At 44.6% G+C, this 24,587-nt stretch overlaps 1 protein-coding gene across 1 annotated transcript in view; it reads left to right on the top strand.

Moving 5' to 3' along the window:
* LOC126522211 (sphingomyelin phosphodiesterase-like) overlaps nt 1–24,587 on the top strand; it is a 158,627-nt gene that overhangs the window by 71,064 nt on the left and 62,976 nt on the right. The window contains exon 2 of the mRNA XM_072288841.1: nt 15,216–15,383. Within this exon, the coding sequence (XP_072144942.1) occupies nt 15,228–15,383 (156 nt within the window). The 5' untranslated portion in view covers nt 15,216–15,227. The remainder of the gene's footprint in view (nt 1–15,215; nt 15,384–24,587) is intronic.

Raw genomic sequence — 24,587 nt, 5'->3', positions numbered from 1 at the left:
AGTTTTTACCTCTGTCAGCACACCGGAAAAGCCAAAACTGAAAATTTTACTTTAAACCACACCGGGCAATGTCACATGTGCAGCCACTGTACGAAAATAATTTATAGTACGCTGCATCAGAAATGTTAGCGTAACTGAGGAGAGGAGCTTGGAAGGCACCACAATACAAACATGCTGGCGGGTGTGCAGATATGCATTATTTTCTTTTACAGCAAGTATGTGCGCACACAGCGGCACAGCATTTTCCTTGAAATAAATTGTGAGCTTCAGGACCGGTGCACGTGCATTTGATGGTCACAAAGCATGCACTGGGGCCTTAAGTATCCACTATACACCAATACTATGAACAGCATTAAGCAACATTACTAAAATAGCAATAAGCGTCATCAAAGGAATGATCATGAAATGTAAGAAACAAGCTAATGTCACGCGTAGAAGGCTTACAGTGTGTATGAGCAGAGGCCATGGAAGAGCCATTGCATAACTTGGTTCCGGTTACATAAAGCCAATGAGGCACAAGTGTCGGCATCAAGTCATTATCAACTCCATCCCTATGCAGTCTGAACTATATGGTGGTTGGACTAGCAAGAAGCGTAATTGTTTACGGATGGTAATTATTACGCAAATGCGATTTATTACGCAGCAGAAGTGCAGTGGCACTGTTTGTCACAAGCGGCAAGAGGGAAAGCCAGCGACAACAATAACGGTAAATTTAGAGCGATGCAGCTCTCACTTCAAACGACGAATCAGCAAGAGCAAAGCAGTTCAACACGCCGCGAAGTCAACAAGTCATGCGCGTGCCGTGAACGGAAAGAGATAATTGGTCGTTGCGTACGCTACAAACAATGCTAGACTGTAAGTGCCCACCCTTTACGTGCAGTAAATATAGTTTCAAGTGCAGCGAATATGGTGTTTAATCACCTGCAAGTTCACGGGAGGCACAGGCTTGTCGGGCGTGCACACTGGTGTCTTGTAAATAGCTGAAGATATCCTGTTTAGCTCACCAGTGAAATTCACAACTGTATTGCGCGCTCGAAATGGCACCAGGCATTTAGACGTCATGACCACTTGAAGAACGTGGCGCAAAGTTGCGAAGCGTACATGAAGAGTATACTAGACAATAGTACAGTATAGGCCGAATGGCGCTCTCTTGCTGAGGCACCGCGTGTGGAAAAATTGTGCGTGGTCGCTGCGAGCGAAGTGGATTACGACGGAGGCGCGCTTCGCGGCATATTCAACATGATTGCGCTGCGGGCGCTGAGACCGATTGCGCGCATACGCTCATATAATGGTGCTTTATTTCAACTGCAAATTTATCTTGACACCTTTTTGGCTTCGTACACGTATTTGACTTATGGGTTAAACAAGATGACCTCTTCAATTTTGCGGTCGTTGTCAAGTGCGTCTTCTGCTAGCGAGCACGCGTTCGATGCGTGGACGCTGGCGAAGGCCCAGTTTTTCTCGTAGAAAAAATCTGTGCAGTAAAATGTTTTATGCTTTTACTTGCTTTGGTGCCCCCGCAACTTTCGTCGGCCGACGCTAATTGTAGTTTTAGCCACGTGAATTGCTATTTTTAACATCGCTTTCTAAAAGTAATGCATAATTTTTGACAGAGAAGCCGCCTGCCTTCAACATGAAGCTATTAAAGAATGTTTTATTAATATCGTGTCATTTTACGTGTGCTTCTTGTTGGTGGAGTATTAATCAGGGACAATTATCGAAGAAAATAATATTATAGGGAACGAAACCAAGTTTATTAACTGCGTGGCGCGAATAGATGCAGATGACCAATGCAATTCTAGGAAAATCTAAGAGTTCATATACTTATATATCCCCGACATGTATATAAGAGGGACATTACCAATATTGTAAATGCACTGATTCAAGAAGAGAAAACTCCGAACCGGAATAAGCGTGTTTCTTTTACAACCTGCACCGGCCCTGGTTGAAGCAATCGACTTTCCGAAAAACAGGAATCAAGAAAATTATTCGACGTTAATATAAACAACAGTGTTAGCCAAAACGTATTGCCAACATACTCAAGCTGAATCGGGCAGACCGTCGAGTCTTTGCCAATATAGTCACCGTGGCTTGTCTGGCGATTTTCTTTAACTTGCCAGCAAGTGAAATGAAGTAGAAACTTATAGTCTAATCGAATGGTATTTGATATTCAGATCGTATTCGACTTCAGAATTCACTATTAAAAATTATCTATTAGCCGTTTCCGTTCGACTCTATAGCATAATAGTATTTTTGAAATCTCGAAGGTGAGGGGCCGATTCAGGCTAGGACTTTCATTCCGAATGATTGTGCTGCTGGAGTGTAGAGGCTGTTGCGCAGAGGCGCACCAGTTCCTGAGGGAATTAACGCCCGAGTGTTAATCGGTTCCTGTGAACAAGTTCCTAGCGGTCATTCAATATAAACGCCCCGTTTCAGAGTAGCCTGTAAATCTCCAAAGTTGATTCCGGCAAGTAAAAAACATTTTTTTTTGCAGTCTCAAGACGTCTGCGATCTATTAAAACTGGGTGCCCAATGTGGTACCAGACTTATCTTCTTCAACGAACACAGCAGATGTACAAACATTTGTACGTGTATGTGAGGCGTGCCGTTCCTTGAATTGCTTCATTAGTGTCTTTACGTTAGTGCGCCGGATAACTGAAAGTAGCCGTTCATAATACAGAAGCTGCTTAGTTGAACGTACGTACAGTTGGGAACGGCATTTCATTTAGGTATGAAATATAAAATAAGCGTAAAAACCCGCCGTGGTTATGGCAATGGCTATGGTGTTAGGCTGGTCAGCACGAGGTCGCGGGATCGAATCACGGCCACGGCGGCCGCATTTCGATGGGGGCAAAATGCGAAAGCACCCGTGTACTTAGATTTAGGTACACGTTAAAGAACCCCAGGTGGTCAAAATTTCCGGACTCCTCCACTACGGCGTGCCTCATAATCAGAAAGTGGTTTTCTCAAGTAAAACCCCATAATTTAGATTTAAACAAGCGTAACATGTTTTTCTCAGAAATCAGACTCGAGAATAATTTTTTTCGTTTACACCCCTAAAAAAAAGCAGAAGGCGGTAGCTACCTCCTTTCTTATTTAGACACATTTTGGCATGTTACGTCTGGGGATGTGATTATGAAGCACTCTGTTCACTTCTCACCGCCTGAAATTATTTAACGTGGAGCTAAATAGAAGTACGAGAGTTTTTTTTTTCTCTTAAGGGAATAACATAGTAGAATAAAAGCCGACACTGGGGCCGCAATACACGCGCAATCAGCGAGTGGCATTAAAAAAAATGAAGAGAATGAAAGGCATCTTTTCCTAAGGCATAAATGCGTGTCATATACAATTATATATGCCGTTTGAGCGGTTTGAACGGAGTCTGGTTAACATCCCTGGCTTTACTTCTTCCCTTCTCTCTGAACGCATATACGAGCGCGCGAAGTAGTTCGAATGATCCTTCCGAGAAGTATCGCCAGCAGTTTCCAACGGCGCGAACTTGATGCGCCCCGGATGGATGGATGGATGTTATGAGCGTCCCCTTTGCAACGGGGTGGTGGCTAGCGCCACCAAGCTCTTGCTGTTATACTGCCTAATGTCCTACCTAGGTTATAAACAATGAAAAAAGAAAAAAAAAACAATATGAACTACCACGCCCAAATTTTCTGATCCACTATTGCGAACTGTGCTTTTGTACGTCTCCGTCTTTTGTCGTTTCCTTACTTTTCTTCCACCAATCCTCCAATAGCCTCTTACTAATGCCTATTATGGACATGTTTGCTTTACCACTGCTGCCGCTGAACCCAAGGGCTTCAAGGAGGCCAGTGGTGCCTAAATCGACTGCTGGGTAGACGTCTTCACATTCTAATAAAACATGCTCCGTCGTTTCCCTAGCTTTGCCGCAGCAAGCACGTGCTTGTTGTTCCTTCTTATATCTCGCTTTATAGGTGCGTGTTCAATGGCATCCCGATCTCGCTTCGAAAAATAATAGGCTTGCCTTTGAGTTATCATAAATTGTTTCTTTCCTGATGTCGTTTTTTCCTCTTAAGTAGTTACTCATGGCAGGTTTCTTTTCCATTGCCGCCACCCATGAGATTATTTCAGCCTCTCTGACTTTCCGCTTGACCGTCTTTGTTGCTGTGTTGCCCACCCTACAGGCCGCATACTTGCTGGTAAGCTTCCTAGTTCTTTTCCTCCACTGTGAATCAATGTTTTCCTGTACAGATACCTGAACACTCTCCCAGCCCATTAACTTTCTTCCATATTCCTCAGCCCTTCTTCATACTCAATTTTACTGCGAGCTTCCCTCACTTCAAAACTAGTCCAGCCCATATCACCCTGCACAGCTTCATTTGTAGTCTTCCCTTGAGCGCCCTATGCGATTCCGATCCACTCCATTGCAGCGCTGCCACAGTATTTTTCGTTGTCGCGCGCCTCACTGCAAAGCATGCACCGCCCCTACCAAATTGTCCCACTGAGCCGTGTTCTAGCACACTCTAGTTTTTAGGCAAGTTGCAAGCGCGTGTGGCAGTACCTGTAAACGCGGACTTTTCTTGCGTTCCGGGTCGCTACACCGTCTGTGGTCAGACAGCGTAATTATGAGCGGATGCTGACGCAGAGCATAAACGACACGGCACAGCGCTGTAAAGCCGGACACGATCGAGAGACCCATTTATGCACACGGGTACCGATAGGCGGTTGTTTCACATGTTTCTTTACTTCCATGGGGCGTGTGGTTCTTCGCGGAAGAAACGTCCCCTTTGGAAAGGCAACTCCGCCTTAACTGAAGCCGTTTATTTGTACTTGATAGAATTTTTCCTGAACGCGTACGAGGTTTGTGGTGTCCTCTAACACTGCCAGTCGCTGCTATAAGCAAAGCAAGGCTACCGTTGCAATGCCCGCAACAACCTAGTGCTGTTATATTTTTGAGCGCTTGAGGCAACAAAATGAGTGAATAGAATTTGATCATTTATATTAAACTCCACAATCAGACTATGCATACTAAACAATGACCGACGTAGAGGACGTTGCAGACCGAGTGCTAAAGTTAGCACGTAGCAGTAGCATTTAAATGGCGTCTCTATTTCTTGTGTCATTTTTAGGACCTCCTCCCCCGGGGATCGCACACAAGCGCAAAAGAATAGTATATGCCAAAAAGCCTGCATAATGCTTTTCACTACGGAAGCATCATTTAAATTAGCCCACAAACCGAACTCTAGTTGTGAAAAGATTACTGGAAAAAGGTCTGTCTAGCCTGCGTCTGCGAATGTTCTTGCGCTCTTTTATCCTAATCCACTGCCCTTTTATAGAAACGCATGTTAAAATTATTGCGCGCAGTAGGCGTGTTCTTGCTCTTCTTTTTCATCCCTTTGTACTTCGGTTGATTGTCGCAAAACCTGCATTTATTTTGCCTGTCCAACAAATTCAGTTAGTGCGCCGTCTGATAGTTCCCGCCTCCTTGTCTTGGCCGTCGTGTTTTCTCGCGCCTTGTTCCGCCGAATCTTGGAAGCGCATGAAGCATTTTATAAAGTAAAATATATTCTACGAATGCAATAATAATAATAAAAAGACGCTTCATCATTGGTAGTGACGCACATTTTGCTCTAGGAGCCTAAGATCTTTTTAACTTTCTAAATATTTGAGAAAGAAACTTCCGAGAAGGCAGCGCGATGTTCGTGAAAACTACATCCTAATTTGTACCGAAAGAAAAAAAAAGCCCCCTGACACGTTAGTACATGCGCGTATCTGAACCATTGCCATGTATTCACAAGGATTTAAAGACCCCGCACCAAAGTTCACCGAAGGAGGTTTTGCCTAGCAGAGGAGAAGAAAATTGAAACAGGTTGCTTTGCCGTTGAACACTGCTGCTGCAGCGCACCGTCACTACACCGCACGAAATGAATGGCGAAATACAAGGCCCGTCCACTGTAATCCCCACGCTCTCGCGGCTTCATAACGCAGCATGCTGCCTAATAGCATGTGCGTTCGTTTTCCGGCCTTGAACATTTTTTGCTCACCTCGTGCTTCTTCTTTACCGACTACGGGATTGAGATACTGTGTTAGTGCGGCTGACCACGTGCTTTCGGGCCTTCCGTGCGGTCCTCAACTTACACGCAAGCAATGCCGAAATTAATCTTGAACAGAACGTGAGCGAGAGAAAATGCCCAGCGCCCTATCGTGCCAAAACTTCATACGTGCTGCTTCGAACTTAAGAAAGTACCACACGCAATCAAGTCAAATTTCCCATCACGTTTGTCATCACCGGAAATTTTTATGCAATGGCACTTCCTCAATTTGACTTGGCACGGTCGAAAGGAGAATGGGACCCATTGCCGAGAAAGCACACTTCTCACTACCTACGTGCTTGGCACTTTATTATCAGCTCAGGCGAACGGCTCTGCGCTGCAATAGCTTCATTTTTCTTTACATGTGACGCGTTTTTTTGCAGATGCAATGCATCCGGAGTATTTTGTTCTATTGCAAGATTGTTTTAAACGCTTCTCTTGAGAACAGAATAGCTTATGAGCAGTTTTTAGGGCACACAAGTGAATTGCGAGGCGCGTGTTGCGGTTAAAGTGAAAGGGAGGCTCGGCATGGGTTTCGAATTTCAAAGGTGTACACCCCTCGCCAATGCCGTCGGCACGGATATACAGAGCTGGCTTGTCTTCGTTGATTCATGTGGCACCAACGCGAATTTTGCTGTTCGTTGATGGCGCTGGCCCATGAAGGCGATTTTCGCGCTCCAGAGTCCCGGATAGCCTCACGACGACGAAGATCGCCCTACCTCCTAGCATGCAGTGAGCCTCGCAGTTGCGTTGTGACCGAGGTGCCGGACCGGCCAGTGTCGCCATATGACTGTGCGTTTTGAATATGCGCAATAGCTTTACGAAAATATCCCTCCGCGGTAACTTAGTGACTATGACGTTGCTCAATAGCGCTCAAGGTCACAAGTTTGATCCCGGTCGCGGCAGCATGAGCCGCACTAACACAGTATCTCAGTCCCGTAGTCGGTAAAGAAGAAGCACGAGGTGAGCAAAAAATGTTCAAGGCCGGACTCAGGTCCACGGTGAAGATCCTTTGGTGGCCAAAATTAATCCGGTATCTCACATTATGGCGAGCTTCATAATCAGGCCATGGTTCCGGCACACAAAATGCTAATGTTGAGCTTAAATTTAGTTTATGAAAATATTGTGAAACGACAACAGTTACACGGGAAGCCAGACAAGACTGAAACACTGGTGGTAAGAAAAAGAAAAGCGTTTTGTGAGAATATTGCAGGCCGATACATACTGATGACAGCCGCGACATATAGAACAAATAGACTACAAAGCAGACGCTTGAGATAATGTGTGCTGCTCTGAAGTTAATACATTTTATCACCTCCTCCGGCCAATTCAAACATGGTGGTTGAAAGCTGAAGCCTAAACAACTGAATCGCGAGACGTGTTGACAGTAGTTTACAAGGGCGCCGATAAAGATAAACGAAGCGTAGAGTGGTGGTAGGCAACAATGTGTTTGAAAGGGCGCATTGAAGATAGCATCCTGTCAGATATGATAGCATGATATGATGGCGCTTGTGTCAGCACTTCATGGAGTTTACATCCAGGCTGAGGCCGGCCTAGAGTGAATACGAGCGCGTCCGACAATACAGCGCACACTGTGTTATCGCAATTGATGTGATAATGGAGAGAATACCGCGGTTAAGAACACGCGGCCTTTGAGATATATTTATTGAAAATAGATGCTTTGGAGGGGGGTGCGAATTGAAGCAAGTGGCCTTTCCTAATAAAGCAGATCAACTTTGAAGCTCGATGAACACAGGGACTGTTTAATACTTGCAATAATATGATTTTGTGGTGTCGCTAGCGCCTTGAGTTCCTTTGTGATAGCTACATTAAATGCCATATTTGGCTATAACGAGAAAGTATCAGCTCGTTGGGACGCTCACAAATTACAGCTGTAATTTTTGAGCGATTGCGAAGCTAACGTTAGTAAAATCGTACAGATAATGGGCAGTTGTGGAATTACTGCGGCCAATGTTAAGGACACTAGGGGCCACGCGTATGAAATATTATAAACATCAACAGAACCCAGAATGCGTACGCTGTAGATGAGGTTTCAGTTACCCAAAAGCATTCGGAGCCACCGTTTCTAGAAGCCCGATAATGTGAGAACGCCCTCCAGATTTAGGCACCTTGAAACAATATTTCCGTCATATATACATCCTTTAAAGTAAAACAAGTGAGGGCATTCCTTTTAGTGTAATATTGACACTTCGTTTCCTGTCACGGCCCCGCGATTATTCTCCGCGAGCCGTAATCAGGAGCATTCAAGGCGGCGAAAGCATTTCAGGTCACCTAGACCTGCTCTCTCGGTGGCGGCGTATCGCGTTTCCACCGGTGTCTCATTCTTATTCAAGGTGTTACTGTAGCTTCTGTTATTAGAGGCGAGTCGGAATTGTTGGCTGCGCCGGCGTCCCGGGATGCAGGTGCGTCAGTCGTGCGCAGAAGCGAAGGGAGTTCGGGAAGCACTGCCGCTCGTCGCGGGTGCTACTAACGCGACAACTTTGGTGAGTGCGTCCTCCTTGAATACAGAACTCATTTCTGGAAGCAACCGCAATTGTTTTCTTTTTCTAACGATTGCAAGCCAACGTACGATAACCTACCCAAAATGATGTTACAATAGGCATACTTTCCACGTTTGTAGTACGTAAGATAGGCGGGTGTGATACACGTACTATTTTTGTTGGTCGCGGGTTCGTTTCTCGGTCCCGGCGGCCGAAAATCACGATCGGAGTTGGACGGAAGAACGCACAGGTGCTGTGCTCTGCGGGCACGCTACATAGCCCCAGTTAGTCCTATAATTAAACCCGACTGCTCCATGGCGGCGTCATTTAGAACCCTCTGTGCAGTTTTGGAAAGGTAAACACCATTATTTATTTTCACGTACTTAATGACATGCTCGAGGGAAATGTTTGTATATGCAGAATTTCCAATATGCATGTTTGAATCTGTAATATTTTTATGTTCTTGTTTTATTCTTTCGTTCTTCCTATTTTATGAGGTCTAATCTAATTCATTTCAGTCTAACCTCTTTATTCCCTACCAACCTTTGGCGTTGCTTCTATTATATTGCTTATTTTACTTTAATCTGCCTTATTCTTCGCCAATACACGTGAGTGTACATTGTATATACCCATCGCTCACAACATTAAAGATCCACACATGTTTTGACGAACATGTCTCGGTGTTGTAATCGCAGTGGTTATATTCTACGGGGTGTGCTGGCATCCCTCCCCACCTAGAGCATCTATTCTGCTGAAACAACTATATTGGCAAAAAGCTCCGAGCCTTGTTGACTTTTCAGATATCTATTTCTGTCATTTCCATCTTAGAAGACCAAAAAGGAGGCCGGGGCTAAAAGTAATATACTGAACCCACCCCCTGTTTCATGGAATGGTAAAAGCAGTTCGGACGCGTCGTAGTTTGACATAATGGCAGTGCATGCTGATAGAATGGGCAGCACAATTAATACATTCCTCTTCACGAAAAGGAGCAAATAATTTACTATTCATGATCACCATCATCATAAGCCTATCTTTATATCGACTACAGGACGAAGGCCGTTCCCTGCGATCTCCAATCACCTCTGTCTTGCGGTAGCTGATTGCAACTTGGGCCTGCAAATTTTCTCATTTCTTCACCCCACCTTGTCTTCTGCCGTCCTGGACTGCTCTTCCGTTCCCTTGCCCCCCATTCTGTAACGTCAGTGGTCCACCCGTTATCTTGCAGTTGCATTTCTTTCCCTTAATGTCAACTAGAACACCGGCTATCCCAGTTCGCTCTCTGATGCACAGTGCTATCTTCCTGTTTCTTAACGTTACCCCTAAAGTTTTTCCTTCCATCACTCTTTCAGTGGGCCTTGACTTGTTCTCTAGCTTCTTTGTAAACCTCCAAGCTCCTGCCCCATATGTCAGCACCGGTAGAATTCAATGATTGCACACTTTTCTTTTCAACAAGAGTGGTAAGTTCCAAGTCACTATTTCGCAACGCCGGTCATATGTACCCCAACACATTTTTATTTTTCTGTGAGTTTCCTTCTGATGGTCAGGGTCGCCTGTGAGTAGCTGTCCTAGATAAAAGTACTCCAGTACAGATACTAGAGGCTGACTGACGATCATAAATTCTTGTTTTCTTGCCAGGCTAGTGAACATTATATATGTTGTCTGCGTACTAACCTTCAACTCCCCTCGTACACTATCCTGGTTAAGGTCTTCAATCATTCGTTACGATGCTCCCCATCGGTGCTGAAAAGGAAATGTCATGTGCAAACCGGAGGTTGCTGAGAGATTTGCCGTTTATCCTCACTCCTAAGCCTTCCCAGTGTAATAGCTTGAATACTTCTAAGCCTGCCGTGTTTTCAATTTACAATTACATAACATTTAACTTGAATAAATTTTTAAACGTTCCAGTAGAAAGCGGATCATGTTATTTTGATGTGATATACTTATTACAAGCCATAAACTGTGCACAAAACTGGAGAACAGGGGGAAAGCAAAGTTATTATAAGTCACGAAAGTTTTTGTTTTACGATTGATGTAGTACATCAATAATATGCCGAGAGTAAAAGTGTTTCATAATAAAATATAATCATAAAAACACAAAGAACAAGCATATCCCTTGCATAAACACTTTGCGGAAGCTTCAAGCACTCTCGAGCACACGCCCAGAGCGCACAGCGCAGCGTGGCCCATAGAGACCTCCATCAGCCCATGCTGCTCATGTCAGTCGAGCGGTAGACCTGGGCACATCCGCAATGGACCACGAGCCCTGAAAAGGGTGAAGATGGTCTCACTATTATGTGTTGAGCAGTGCGTGTTAGAAAAAGCTGCCTATGCAATATGTAAGGTTGGGCTCACACAGACATTGTTCTTTCGTAGGCCTGTTTTCCCTCGCATAAAAGTAAGCGCACCTTTTCACACATCGAGATTTTCTTGCTAAAGTAAATAGGAACACTGTTTCTCATTAGCAACCTTGCTCAGCTCTTCTTTTATACGATCTAGTGCTTTGTAAAACTATGAGTTAACAATATGTCTTTTTATCCTGTTAGCTCCATGAAAAACGCAAGGCCGCCGCCTTTACTTGGTTCTGATTAGTGGCTGTATTTTCTTCAGATTTCACATTTCATATCCAATAGCACTGTTACAAACCTCACTGTTTAAGTTGCACTTGTGTATGCCCTGGGCGAGCTTGCAATAAAGTACTTGATTTGCTTCCAACACGTTGTACTTAGTTAAACGCAGATTTCTGCTTAACTTTCTCCGTCACCATAACAGTTTGCACGTACATATGTAATCAATTTTTTTTAAATTGGTGTCCTGTTGTCGAAGATCATGGTTATTGTTGCCCTTTATCCGGACGTGGTATAGCTTAACTGGAAGTAGAATGAATAATGGCGAAAATTAATTTTTATCAAGGTGGAGATGTTTTACTATATTGTATGTAAACTGCTGTAAACCTTGGAAATGTCATTCCTGAGTTTGCCAACATGAACTGTAAAGGACAGACCTTTCTTTTCCTGAGAAGGTATATAATTATGAAATTTTATACTGATGTGGCTACGATCATCGTTGTTTCTTGGTTTATACCAGACTTTGTTTTCATATCTTGGCCTTAAGCGGTTATTATTTTACAGCCACGTAAACGGCTTCACAAGATAAGCGTTCACTACATTCTTTAAACATTATTTTGTTCTTCCTGAAAAAGACATGGCAATCTGGTCTTCGTCTCTTACTACATCCTGGTAGAGTGGTTAGGTCCTTGATATAGACAAGAAACAATATTGGCTCTAAGATGTATCCTTTAGGCACACCACGTTGCATTGTCTTTTACCACATTGCTTCTGATTTATGATTACATATTGAGCGTGGTCCTTCAGGTATGTTTGAAATACATCGAAAGGCAAGCAAGGCACCTTTTCTGGAAGCCCGCATTTATAAAAAAGTAGTTACGGTAGAACTGTTCATAAGATTGGGTGCTATCCAAGAGTGGTGACAGATTCATTATTACAAGGGGGTCGGTCAACGGGAAGCATCACTTAGTGACTAAAAGCGGTCTGAATTTGGCCCCTTCTTAATAGATGAGAAGATATCGCAAGCTTCTTTGCACATCCCAGCCCTGGACACGAAAGCATGCGTTTCCTAAGCTCTCCCACGTTCTTTGTATATTGCTAGAAATTATCATTGGGAAGTTTCCTTTCTAAATTGGGCGCCTGCTGTTCTATGAGACTCAACTCCTCGATTGTTCAAGAGAGAAAAAGAGAGAAGGGAAGAACGAAAGGCAGGAAAGTTAGCTGAATTGTTCAAGCCTCCCGTAGTACATCATGTGGCTCATGATTATATTGCGCTTAGTGTTACACTGACGAACGTGAAGGACAGGACGCTGTCGTGAGTAGCGCAAACTACCAACTGTTTAATACTATTAAAGAACGCGTTTATATACAAGAAGATATGGCGCGGGGGGTGGGAGAGAAGATATGGGAAGATATGACAAGGTGATGACATGTCATGATACTTTGGGCCGGAAATACATCGTTCACTTGCACCCGTTCGCCCTGGCAAACTTGACCTCAGCTTCGATAAGCGCGATGGACGGAGGACTTATGCACATCTCTTTTTATTTTGCTATCACAAGTGGCTTCCATATTTGTTGTATATACTCGTTGTATATAAGCGCGTTCTTGAACAGTATTGAACAGTGGCTAGTTCGCTCTACGTGCGTGCGCGTCCTGTTTTTCATGTTAGTTGGCGTAGCACTAAGTGCAATATAATCATGAACATCCACCAACTAGCCCGTTCATTGCTTTACTAAATTATGTGGCTGATCACACGCTTGTGTTACTACATTAGCCCTTTATATATACCCACAGCACCTTTCCTATATAACTTTTTGAAGGCTACGTTCAACGGCATGTTAAGAAAGTTTTCGAGAGAAAAAAAGCTTAACACTTCCGTTATCTGCAGGATAACCCCGGCACTTCGACATTTTTTCATTGATGTTCAGACACAGGGCTAGTGCGGCTTGTAAGTTCATAACAATTGAGAGGACGTGCGTGCATGTGCCTTGATATATCGCCCATTCATATAGCCCGCCCTCTATTTCCCTAATCTATGACCCCGTGATTCGAGTTGTGGAAAACAATTCCGCCTCGCGATGCAACCTGCTCTCATGGCGGTTAGCTCGTACGCTAGCGCAGCAGCGCCCGAAGTGCATTGGTCGGGAGTTCGATATCCGGACCGTGACGCAGTTTTCTTGGACCGAGGGACTACGCCAATGCTATCGCTGATTTCTAAGGAAGCACTTGCCTTTATGTCCTTGATAAACTCTTATGGGTTTCCTTTGAAGCTTTGTGTTACTGTCACGAGGAAAACAAAATTTTCTTTCAGACAAAAATGTGCGGTTGATTTATTCTACCTGCACTAACCAGAAAGGGCGGGAACTAGTAGGTGAACAAATAAACTTGACAAGAAGCCAAATAATGTGCAAGAAACGATGGAACAAAGAAAAAAAAAACACGTTGTAAGTGGAGCACTTTAAGGGAGGCGACAGCATGTATCACGCAGAAAACGCGTGCAACTTAGCTTTGGGAGCCTGAGCTTCTGCGGTGGTGGTATTGTTTTGGAACATTTACTGACATATAACGGACTCAGTCGACACAAGACACGCCTAATACGACCTCACTGTTACTGTCTTTTCTTATGCCGTCGGGATAAACATACCTATATAATCATTGTTCTAATGGAAACATAGATATGGCAAAGATATATTCCGGTTTCGACGCACCTCACATTTTCTGCCAATAAACATTCCCATGTGCTCAATGCGATCATACGAAAGGCCGGAGTACGATGCACAAGTTAAAAATATGTGTAATTTATTATTTATGCAAAGACATGAATTGGCTCAATCACTAGCTTTCAGTCTCTAGAGCTCATAGATCTGATTTAAGATTACCGGTTGAGGACTCCAGAGGGCAGTCCGAAACGTTTTTCTTAGGTTGCACAGATATCCAAATAAGCAAAATCTTTTGTTCCGTGCATTTTGCTTCTTTGCGTACCTCTAGGCTCCATGATTCAGTTTCAAGTCTGAACTGCCGTAGGACGGAACGAAGAAGTCATGACATTAGTCTATATTGCAACCAGTTCAATGCCGGTAATCAGATAATATTGTCGTGTGGTACCACAGGTGATTGGGGCGCATGCCAGTTAGCCTAATGTGTCGAGCAAAACTAGAACAAGGTAAAAGCAGGAGCAAACGTTTCGACAGGTGGACTTGTCTTCTGCAAGGCCTTGAAAAATCCAAGTCCACTTGTCGAAAAGTTGACTACCGCTCTTTCACCTTGTTCTCGTTTTGCTCATCATCTTGAATTTACATCTCCCGCCTTCCCCGCGCTTTGCCTTAGCCTAATGGTGTGGTTCAAAGCTACACAATGACTGTGCACCTCTTTGGAACGCCGTGCAGGCATACGTATTTGTCCTCTGTGTGCAGCGGGGTAGGATTTGTCATCACCTCTTGCTCATAATTCAGTGGGTTCAGGACTACATGTGGACTTAGTTTACTCTTTTAACTGGGTCCCATGTATAATTTTTGATATATGACACGTCTTGGTTCTCTTAAAAGACATTTATTTATTTATTTAATTCTCATTACTCTTATATGATATTTAGCAGCCGTCATAAACGTAATGCGACTAAATTTTCCTTTGATTTATTCGCAATAAAACATTGTTGGCAGAATCTATCAGGCCACTACCATTTTTTATTTTCTTCAGAAATGTATTGCATATTTTCATGAGTAGTAATTGCTGCCTAACCCTACATATCACGAGCAGCATTTAACCTGAAGGAAAAGTAAAAGAAAATATACCCACCTTTACAAAATATTTTGCAGGTAAAATATTTTTTAGTATTGCAAATAAATAATTGTTAGTTGATTTCCTGAACTACCACGAAGTGACAAGTTGCCCAGCAATGAAACAATAAAAACAAAATAAAAAGAAAAGATGGCACAAGATCAACGTTGCTTTCCCGTGCTATAATCGGAGTTTAGAGGTGCCAGGTTGAGCTCATGAAAATGATACGCGCGGAGTTGAACGAAGTATGTCTTCAACCTTTTAGTGCCCACGGCAGTAAAATCGCAGCGTTTTTTTTTCTGCAGGGCACCGCCGCCATGCACGCCGCACCAAGGACAGCCACGCTTGCAGCTGTAATGCTGCTGTGCGTCTTGGTGGCCATCAATCCCGTCGCAGAGGCAGCGCGCGCAAAGAAAGAAGTGAACATCATTGACCTTCTCTTCAAGTTTGGGAACTTCAAGGAGTTGCACACGGTAAGCGTATAGCAAACGATAACGCGCACAACAAGCGGGACGATGCAGATAGTGGCGTCACTTCAAACGCGAGATTTGGCACATTGCGTTCGCTGTTCTTAACCCTGTAATCAGCCAGTACGTTTTCTGCAATTCGTGAGCAGAGCGCTGTGTGTCTATTGCATGCGCGGGAGCGCAGCTTTTGGTGCGAGGAGGATTTGCTGTAGCGTTCAGTAGACTGTGACGTGTGATTCCGTGTGGCGTGATCGTTTGACTCAGGCTACCTACCACGCCTCCACATCGCATGTAAAGAATAGGGACGACCAGGGCGCCTTTGTCGACTATTGTTCTGAAACACGTGGTGTGATGCGCGCGCCCATTGTACACGAGCTCTTATCAGCGTTATCGGCTACAACCTTGCCAGCTACAGTTACGCCTTACATAGCGATATGCCCGTGAAAGCGTTTCTCTGCATGATGTCAGCTTACCTATAATGGATTATTATGTTCTTCCTGGATGGCGAGAGCAAATTCCACACATAGGAAGCTCGTTTCCATGTCCCTTTATGTTAAGGGCATTACATATTAGCGCCGTGTGGGACGTAATCTAACGTCGTCATGGATTAGTTTTATGCGGACGGAATGCTTTTTGCAAAGCAGCCTCACTTATTCAAAAGGAGGGTTTCTTTACAATTTTCTGTAGTTTGTTTTTCACCGCCTCCTGGAGTTCCCGCGAGCATTGCTTCTTTTTAGTAATGGAATAATTAGTGCAGACTGGTTAAGTTTACAGTGGTGAACAAAAGATATAAACTACTTTGAATTTTCCTCCTGTGAGCTAAGCTGCTAGGAAGTTTAATTCTGCGTTATGTCAGACCGCTAAGCAACCTTGAACATGCACTACCATCGCACTTTATTCACAACGCATAGACCACTCACCGTGTACATAATTTGTATATTCCAAGAATGTCACACAAGGTAACCGGAATACGAACCCGTAGTGAAAACACGCCAGCGCTGGTGCAACCAATTTTAGTGATAGAGGCTAGCCGGACACAACGCTTGGCATGCTACTGTAGGTCATTTATGTAACAAGAGAACAACAAGGAAATAATTGAATGCTACACATCTATAGCGTATATCGCACTTATTGCTAGCCAAGCTGTTCTACGAAAAAAAAGAAGATATAAGTATAAGGCCCATAAAACCTACGGTGTTGTTTGCCAGAGACCGAAAACGGTAGGCCTTAAAATTGTATCTTGCGCCATGCTTTTTTTTTTTATCTTATTCGTAGAACAGCTTGGGTAACGTTGGCTGGTACAACCTATATACAATACGTGTAATGGTGGTCAGTATAAGCCTAAAATGATATGCAACGTTTATATTTGTGGACTATACATTGGCCACAAGGCTTGGCGAAGTGTAAATACCAAATTATGGAAAGTCGCCCTCGTAATATCGACCCAGCAATATCACGAAGACAAAGGTATAATCCTTTTGGAGTGAAGAATGCTGATTAGAGGCGTATACACAAAAATAGGGGATTTTCACTCGCATGGCAGCACTGTCCGCATCAGTCATCGATGTGCCGGCTTAGGCGCGAGGTGGCCGCTCGTTGCCAGTCTCGGCGATCATAGCGGTGAGCTATTGAAGACATTAAAATGGAACAGTTTGCCTGTGTCTTTCCGCAATTTACGAATAGCAAACTTTATTGTGGTAACGGAAATGAAGGAAATCCAGACCCCGAGCTTTCCCACCACTCAACATTCGTCCGTACGGCATTTTTAAGCGGAGTAATGCGAAGAAACCGGACCCCACGCCGAAGTTCGTCTTTTTGCAGCGACGCGCCCTTTGGAACTAACTATTGTACTCAAAGCACCTTCGTCGGTAGCGTAAGACAATGCGTCGCAGCTGATATGAGCGCCGATACTGCTTCTGTTCGTCTAAGCTGATAATAAAGCGTCATGCAGGTAACTAAGGGCAAGTGCGGTTTCTTCGTTTTGGCTGGATTCTCGCTTCCGATGTGCTAACTGAAATTGTGCAAGCGAAGCCGTTTATCCTGGGAAGACTAAGGACAAATGTTATCGGCAAGTTGACTTCGTTCGGTGTGCTGCTTTCTGTCATTTGCCGCGGCATGTATCAAGTTTTCGCACCATATTGCTTTGCGTGTGCTTTCTCTCACTCGCGTTTCGTGGACTGCCTAGTTCTCGCACTACTCTTGTGCTTCAGGCGGCTACGATTTGAGGAATTTACTGTTGTTATACGCTCAGGCTGCAAGAACACGACGGCTCTGTACCATAGCTAAAAACGAAGAGAAATCTGAAATTTTAGGTTTACTTGCAGAAGCCACGCAATGATTACGAGGCACGACATAGTCATCATCATCAGTTATTGTCCCTTAATGTCCTCTGTCGGGGTATTACAATAGGGAGGAGCGTATACAAGGTAGATAATAAAAACAGAGGTCATAAAAGTATAACAATGCAACACAGAGACATAAAAAGAAGCAAGGAACGCGATAGTTAAAACGGTGCTTGTCAATATTGCCTTTGTGCCACAAGCGCCACACACGTCGGCGAATGGTTAGGGCAGCAGGGCGAGTACACAATAGTTACAGGGGAAGAGAAGAAAACAACTCAATACAGGAAGAACGATAAAATTTCATATGAACACAAATCGAAGCAAAAAGAACATGTCAACTCAGTTGATTTGCCAACATCGCCTTAAATCTTGTCGCATCGTGCTCACTAGTTAGTGAATCGGGCAGCAGGTTCCATTCTTCAATTGCGGTCGGGAAGAAGGACTTGTTAAAACATTAGTGGAGCCATGAAGTCGATGGACGCTATTTGAATTGAATAGGCGGCGCGATGTACGAATATGAGGAGATGCAAGGGAACCACGCAGATAGGGAAAATTGAAATATAAGTTATGGAATAAACACAGGCGCGCAACTTTTCGTCTGGGAGCTAAGGAAGTGAGGCCGGAAGTGTGACATGATTTTCACTGCACAGGGTTCTATCGTGCACCTACTCCACGGTACACGAGCGTTTTTTTTTGCATTTGGCTCCCATCGAATGGCGGTCAGCGAAGGCAAGGATTGCATCCGTGACCTCTTGCTTAACACAGCAACTCCATAGCCAATAAGTTACCGCGGCGGGTAACACGAAAAAAGACAAGGGTCGCTATAACGTAAAGCTATTCCAAACTTTCCTATTCTAATTCTCTAATCAGCCCTCCGCGATTGGTCGAAAACTTTTTCGAACCACCCCCTCTTTCCCTGTCTGTCATGCGACGTCACGAAAACCGCGATAGCTCCTAACCTGGCATTACGTGTGCACATTGACTCGTGATTCAACCAAACAAAGAAAAAATAATTATTTCTGATTCAACGCCTTTTCGCCATTAACCCTCTGCTATTGGTCAAAAGGTTTCAGGCTGCACCTACTTCACCTGTCTGTTACTGAACGTCACATAACCGCAAAAACTCATTGCGTCAAAGTGGCGTGTACGCGTTAAAGATGCATTAATATACCGAACAAAACTGGATTTTTTTCTGAATAGACCGAGACTGCCCCGTTCCTAAAGGAATAGAAGATGGCTGCCGCCGATCGTTCAAGCACTGGCTACTCTCACCTGCCGGAGAGGATTTGTTTATTTGCGTATAATAAAAATGTTTGCACGGTCCTATAACATTATCCAGCCCTTTCTGCAAGTATACGACATCGCTCTGCCAGCTCTTCCTTGCTGAGGATGCCGCCGCGATTTCCGACCAGCCACCGAAAGCTTAAGTAAGGGAAAGCGGACCAAACGCAGACGCCGGCACCTCCCTCTTCATCCGGTCATCTCTTTTCAGTGTGCTGACTCGGCCCCCTAGCACGCTCTCCACTTGAGCGTGCTCCTCGCCTCTTGTCAGCCACTTAGACAAGAAAAACCGCACAATGTAGGCAATGTTATTCGTTTTGAAAGCAAAGGAAAGTGACTTCATATAAACGAGGAGAGCCTTTGGTTGGGCTGTTCAGGCAACTCTGCGGAACATTGCCGGATGCTCGCGCCGGCGGTTACGTAAATTTGACGTCAGGAGATTGGAGTAAAAACCTATTGTAATAGTTTTTCGTGGTAAGGCCCAAGGTGAAGAAACGCCAAACTATGAAAAAGGAGCGCACTAGCCAGTTAAGAACTTGCTGCACCGTGATGCAACGACAGCTTGTTGATAGATCACGCAGGCCTTGTCTACTACGGTGGGCTACCGTGAAATTGTGCATTGACGATGTGCATCAACACCGTAACCACTCTTCTGTATTTTTCCCCACTATGAAGCCCTGCTTCGATTATTTCTGAGGTTCCATCTTAAATATTAACACAAATGGCAATAATAAGTTCTCCACCCTTAGATAGGTAGTCTTTCTAGCGTGAATAAAAAGACTACTTTCAATCGCGCTGATTTCCTAAAGGTTATTTTCTTAATTTCTAGTATATCTGGAAAATTTTTTTATCCAAATGCATGCCACAGCAAAACTCGAGGTGTTGTTATTCCACTTGAAAAAACATATACGTTTTAGCTCGAATAAAATGCCTAGAACCTTCACACGTTTTGAAGTGCGTCGGTATAAAAGAACGGAGTCTTCGTACAGACAAAAAAATTGTTGCGGTCCTAGGCTAACCAGATATTTCTTGTAGAAATTTTTTTACCGAAGCTTGCATTCATCCCCCCTCCCCCCCAAGAGCAAATTCAGGCTAACCGAGGAAGGTGGGATAGATAATGTACGTTTATACTTGGAACGAGATGCAAGTTAGATTCTTGATTCGTTATGTATAAAAACCCCGCAGCGCCAATATGCATTATTGCGGGGCATCTACTCTGGAAGGGCTCAGTAACAAAGGCAATTCGGGAAAGTGCACGTAGAGGTGTGAAATTGAACAGTGATCAAGCGGAAAATTATGATATATGAATTTTATAAGTCATCAGTGCAATATCTTTATGAAATGGGCCTACATGCTTATGTTTACCTTCATACAAACGTTATCCCGCGTGGAAACCCAAGCGAAAAATAAGTAGTGCCGGTAGCCCTGGCCATGGATTCACAGACGGACACTACTGCTTGGCTCGTGGGCTAGGTCTATGGCACCTTGGCCGGATTCGCAAGTCCTCGGGTGCCGCACTGCTCGCACCTACCGACGCAGGAAACTACCACAGGGCCCGATGATGGCATCACGCTCTCCACGGTGGCTTTCGGTTTGGTCAAGGCTGGGGACATTGCCCAAGCAATATCCGAGTTGTCACTACAGCAGCAAGATATGGCCAGCTAAGGTCTTACTTCAGCCGTCGATCACCCAACTATCACAACCCCTGCGGAGGCGAGAGTTCCCGAATTCCATGGATTCCAGGACAGCCCTACGTTCTCGATACGGACCCTTGACTCATTATGGGAGAGTTATGCTTTGTCCGAGGGCGTCGAAAGATTGGTTTCTCAACGGAAACTTCGGAATACCACCAAAGCCTGGCAGCTGTGCCCAGGTAACACCTACTGTTCTCAGACAGAATGGAGTAAAACTCTCGTGAGTGCCTTCGCCGGCTTTTCTTCGAACTATAAGGATCATTCCAGACGCATGCGATCTCGACATCAAGTCACATAGGAAGGCGAAACTACGCACGTTCATGACAAACTGAGAATTCTAGATGAATGCAACCTGACATGACCCTCTCAAGCCAAGATAACTGCTTGGTGGCCTAGTTGGTGCCTGCTAAAAACCACGTCTATTCGCTAGGCAATACGTCGCGCTTGGGTTGCTGGATTCTGCTCACTCTGCCATCTTGCATGACATCCTGTAGAAGCAACATCAGACGCCTTTGCCCGGAAATCAGCAGAGCTAGAGCACAACGTAAGTTGCCGTTTGACTGCCGCTGTGTCGGCAGCTGGTTCCTCGCAAGTGCACCAGCGGGTACTCGCCAGCTCCTACTTGTGACATTTACCCTCGCAGCTACAACGACTGCATGCGTTCGCAACAACACGAAACAGAGTCGGTTCCCTTGGTACAAGTTTCTGGAACCTGAATCAGCGACAATACTTCTCTTCAGACCACAGGTGTTTAACGGTCTGTAATATTTCGGCGTCTTGCTCCATCCACACTTCATTCTTCGGCAGAGCCCGCATCGCAATCTATCCGAGATATAATTCTACTAGTCGACACCGTATACTTAACGATACGTACTGCTGCAGGCAGCCGGTTGATCCCTGCCATGCCAGTCTTCGAGAATCTTCCTGCGGACGTCATTTCGGAGAACAACGATTTGCTACACGAACACGATGATGTCGTGATCACCCTTTCAGAGACGCCTATCCAACTAAGCCATTCGACTTCAACGCTGCCTCAACTAAGAGCCCGGAGGGTGAACATCCTAACTGCCACTACGTTGCAGGTGTTAACCATACAGCTGAATCTAGGCCTCAAGACTCAATTGATGTTGACATATTGAGAAGCAGCGGGTTCTGAAATACATTCCCTAAAAAGGGCATGTCCAAGGTCCAACGAGAAGAGAAGGACTTGCTTTTATTTTTACCACACCTTGACCAAGCAGGCAAGCAGTCCAAATATGTCCGAGAAGGTGAGATTTTGTTCCGTCGCCACTGGAGCAAGAAGAAACAATAATAGTAAATTCATCTTATCGTCATACACTGTTCTTGGGGCTCCTGCGTTTTAAACAGCATACATGCGACTCGAAAGGGGGGACAAATCCTGCGCGAGCCACGCTCACAAAGACATTGCAGTGATTATTCTGGCCAAAAATACAAAGTGACATCCGCTACTACGTCGAGTATTGTGACATGTGTCGGCCGTGCAAACAACTACACGGGGACAGGCCGAGAGAGAACCAATACGGTGTACGGCATCGTTTTCATTACAACAACGTGACCTCCGTTCTGACCTAATCCTGACCTAAGTTCAGGTTTCCAAGGTACGGTGACGTCGCTTCCGGAACGCTGGAACTCAGAAGAGTGAGGCCGTATACCAGAAGGATTTCACCGCCCTTTTCGACCACCGTGGGCATGCAAATTAGCGCAACGCGCAGAATGTCCTGACCGAAAGCTTTGTGATAAGTTCGAGAGGGCCTTCGTCGTAACCGATCGCCTCGAGAAGAACATGTGGCAAGTCGGCCAGCCCCGTACGTTACGTCTATACAAGAGGAGACCTACCAGTTTTGTCGTGCACGTGTCGCTCCTCAAAACAATGTGCCTCTCCCGCAATGACCAAGCTACGTTTTCTCCGGTGTAATCGTTGTGTCGCCGAGTGCAAAGAAGAAACGCGCTAAGGGATCAAGGGACAGTGAATGGGAGAAGTCGAGGATCGAGGAAACAGAACTCTTTCCTTCGAATTCAGAAATGCACCGTAGCCCACGTTTGCCTTGATCTCAAACACACACACACACACACACACACACACACACACACACACACACACACACACACACACACACACACACACACACACACACATATATATATATATATATATATATATATATATATATATATATATATATATATATATATATATATATATATATATATATATATATACATATATATATGGGGCTTCTTGTGGGGCACGTGGGGCTTCTTGCAGCGCGACAATGTCTCGCGGGATTGCCACTAGCCGTCGCAAACCTCTTGCGATGCAGCTAAAGTGAGTGGCTGTTTTCGACTTTGCAATTTGTCCCAGATGAAAAACGAGCCGCCCTGGCCACTCCAAGGTCGCGTGCTACTTGTTAATCGTAATAGGCTTGCAAAAGTTCTACGTACAGAGTTTCCCATCTATGGCGATGAAGGCGTGTAGAAGGCGTGACTGGCTCACGTTTGTCATTCATAGAAGTTCGTCGCAGATAACGGCTGGTTCCACGATGTTTCACGGCATGCTTAGCTGAGGCGGCAGTTGTGGCGGCACGGACCCAGAGCAAGCTTCAACGGAATAACTAGACGCAGTGTCGTCGCCATCGCGACATTGTTTATGCAGGCATTACACGTCGGCAGTGTTGTCACTTCAGTGATATTGTGGCTAGGTTTAACGACACTATGGTCGGTTTAGTGATACGTTTTCTCTTAAGTTACCCGCGACTTTTATAATGGCTCGACACAACAACTCGACGTTTACATGGCATGGACAAGAAGTATGCTTCATATATGATTTTCTAGAACGTGCTTTGTTATTCACAAGGAGGGAAAAGGCAGCCCAAGTTGGCTGTGCGGAACGTTGTCTGTTTGACCCCGATGAAACAATGGTGGCTTGCAATTAAAGTGGCCGTATGCAGCGGGTTTTTGTGCAGAGGAAGGAAGGCTAGAAATTGTGCTCGCAAAGTGCTCGTTTCTTCACTGTTTATGAAGCCCATTAGAAATTGTCTTAACGTTGAGGTTGCTGCCGTTCGACTGAGTAAGTTTGATTGGTGGAAGAACGACCACCAGTCAAACCTAATGAATCACACGGCTGCAACAGCACAAGTGTAGCATGAAATTGAACAATCAAGAGTTATTGCCATAAAGTTAAATTTGGTATTGAGGTCTAAAGGGAGCAGAAAATTATGGGGATGCACAAACTGTATAAAGAGGCATGTTCACGGGTATAAATGCACCACTTACATTTCTCAAGGCTTTCTTACAAATCAGCATCATGTGGCATTCGGGTAGATAAAGGGCGGAAATGTAGCATTTCACCTGCATAAAGCTTACGTAATGTTTATAGACCTGTCACCACGAGCAAAATTTTGTCGCATAATTTATTTCTTCGCTAACGAGGACCTAAAACTGGAAAGCTTGCGAGCACATGGCGAACCAACTGTGTCTTTCTTATGGGAAAATCAGGTTTCTTGTGGTCATTGGAAGCGTGCTAAAGTTGCCATCTGAAATCGGAGGTAAACGCAGGATTTCAGTTTATGCCATGCATTGTCTTCTAAGTGTAGAGTAGTATTAAATGAAGTGGTGTCCTCTACACCCTGCTATTAAATGTGTTGGGAGCTTGGTTTAACCGAGGCAACCACGTTCTTTTTCGCTTTTTTCAATCGCGTTGTTGTTCACGTTTTGTAACTAGTTTTTGAACCGCGTTGCCTCCTATGTTTCACAGTTACCGAAGACGTTTCTGGTAATGTATTAATCCCCAGTGGTTCAACACAATTTTTCTACGTGAAATTTTTGGCTCCCAGTCCCGGAAACCGAAGTCGCTGACGCTTTAAACACTGCAT

The sequence above is a fragment of the Dermacentor andersoni genome, chromosome 6 (genome assembly GCF_023375885.2).
Source record: "Dermacentor andersoni chromosome 6, qqDerAnde1_hic_scaffold, whole genome shotgun sequence".
Taxonomy (NCBI): domain Eukaryota; kingdom Metazoa; phylum Arthropoda; class Arachnida; order Ixodida; family Ixodidae; genus Dermacentor; species Dermacentor andersoni.
Note: the sequence above shows the minus strand (reverse complement) of the source record. Positions and strands in the feature narration are given on the sequence as shown.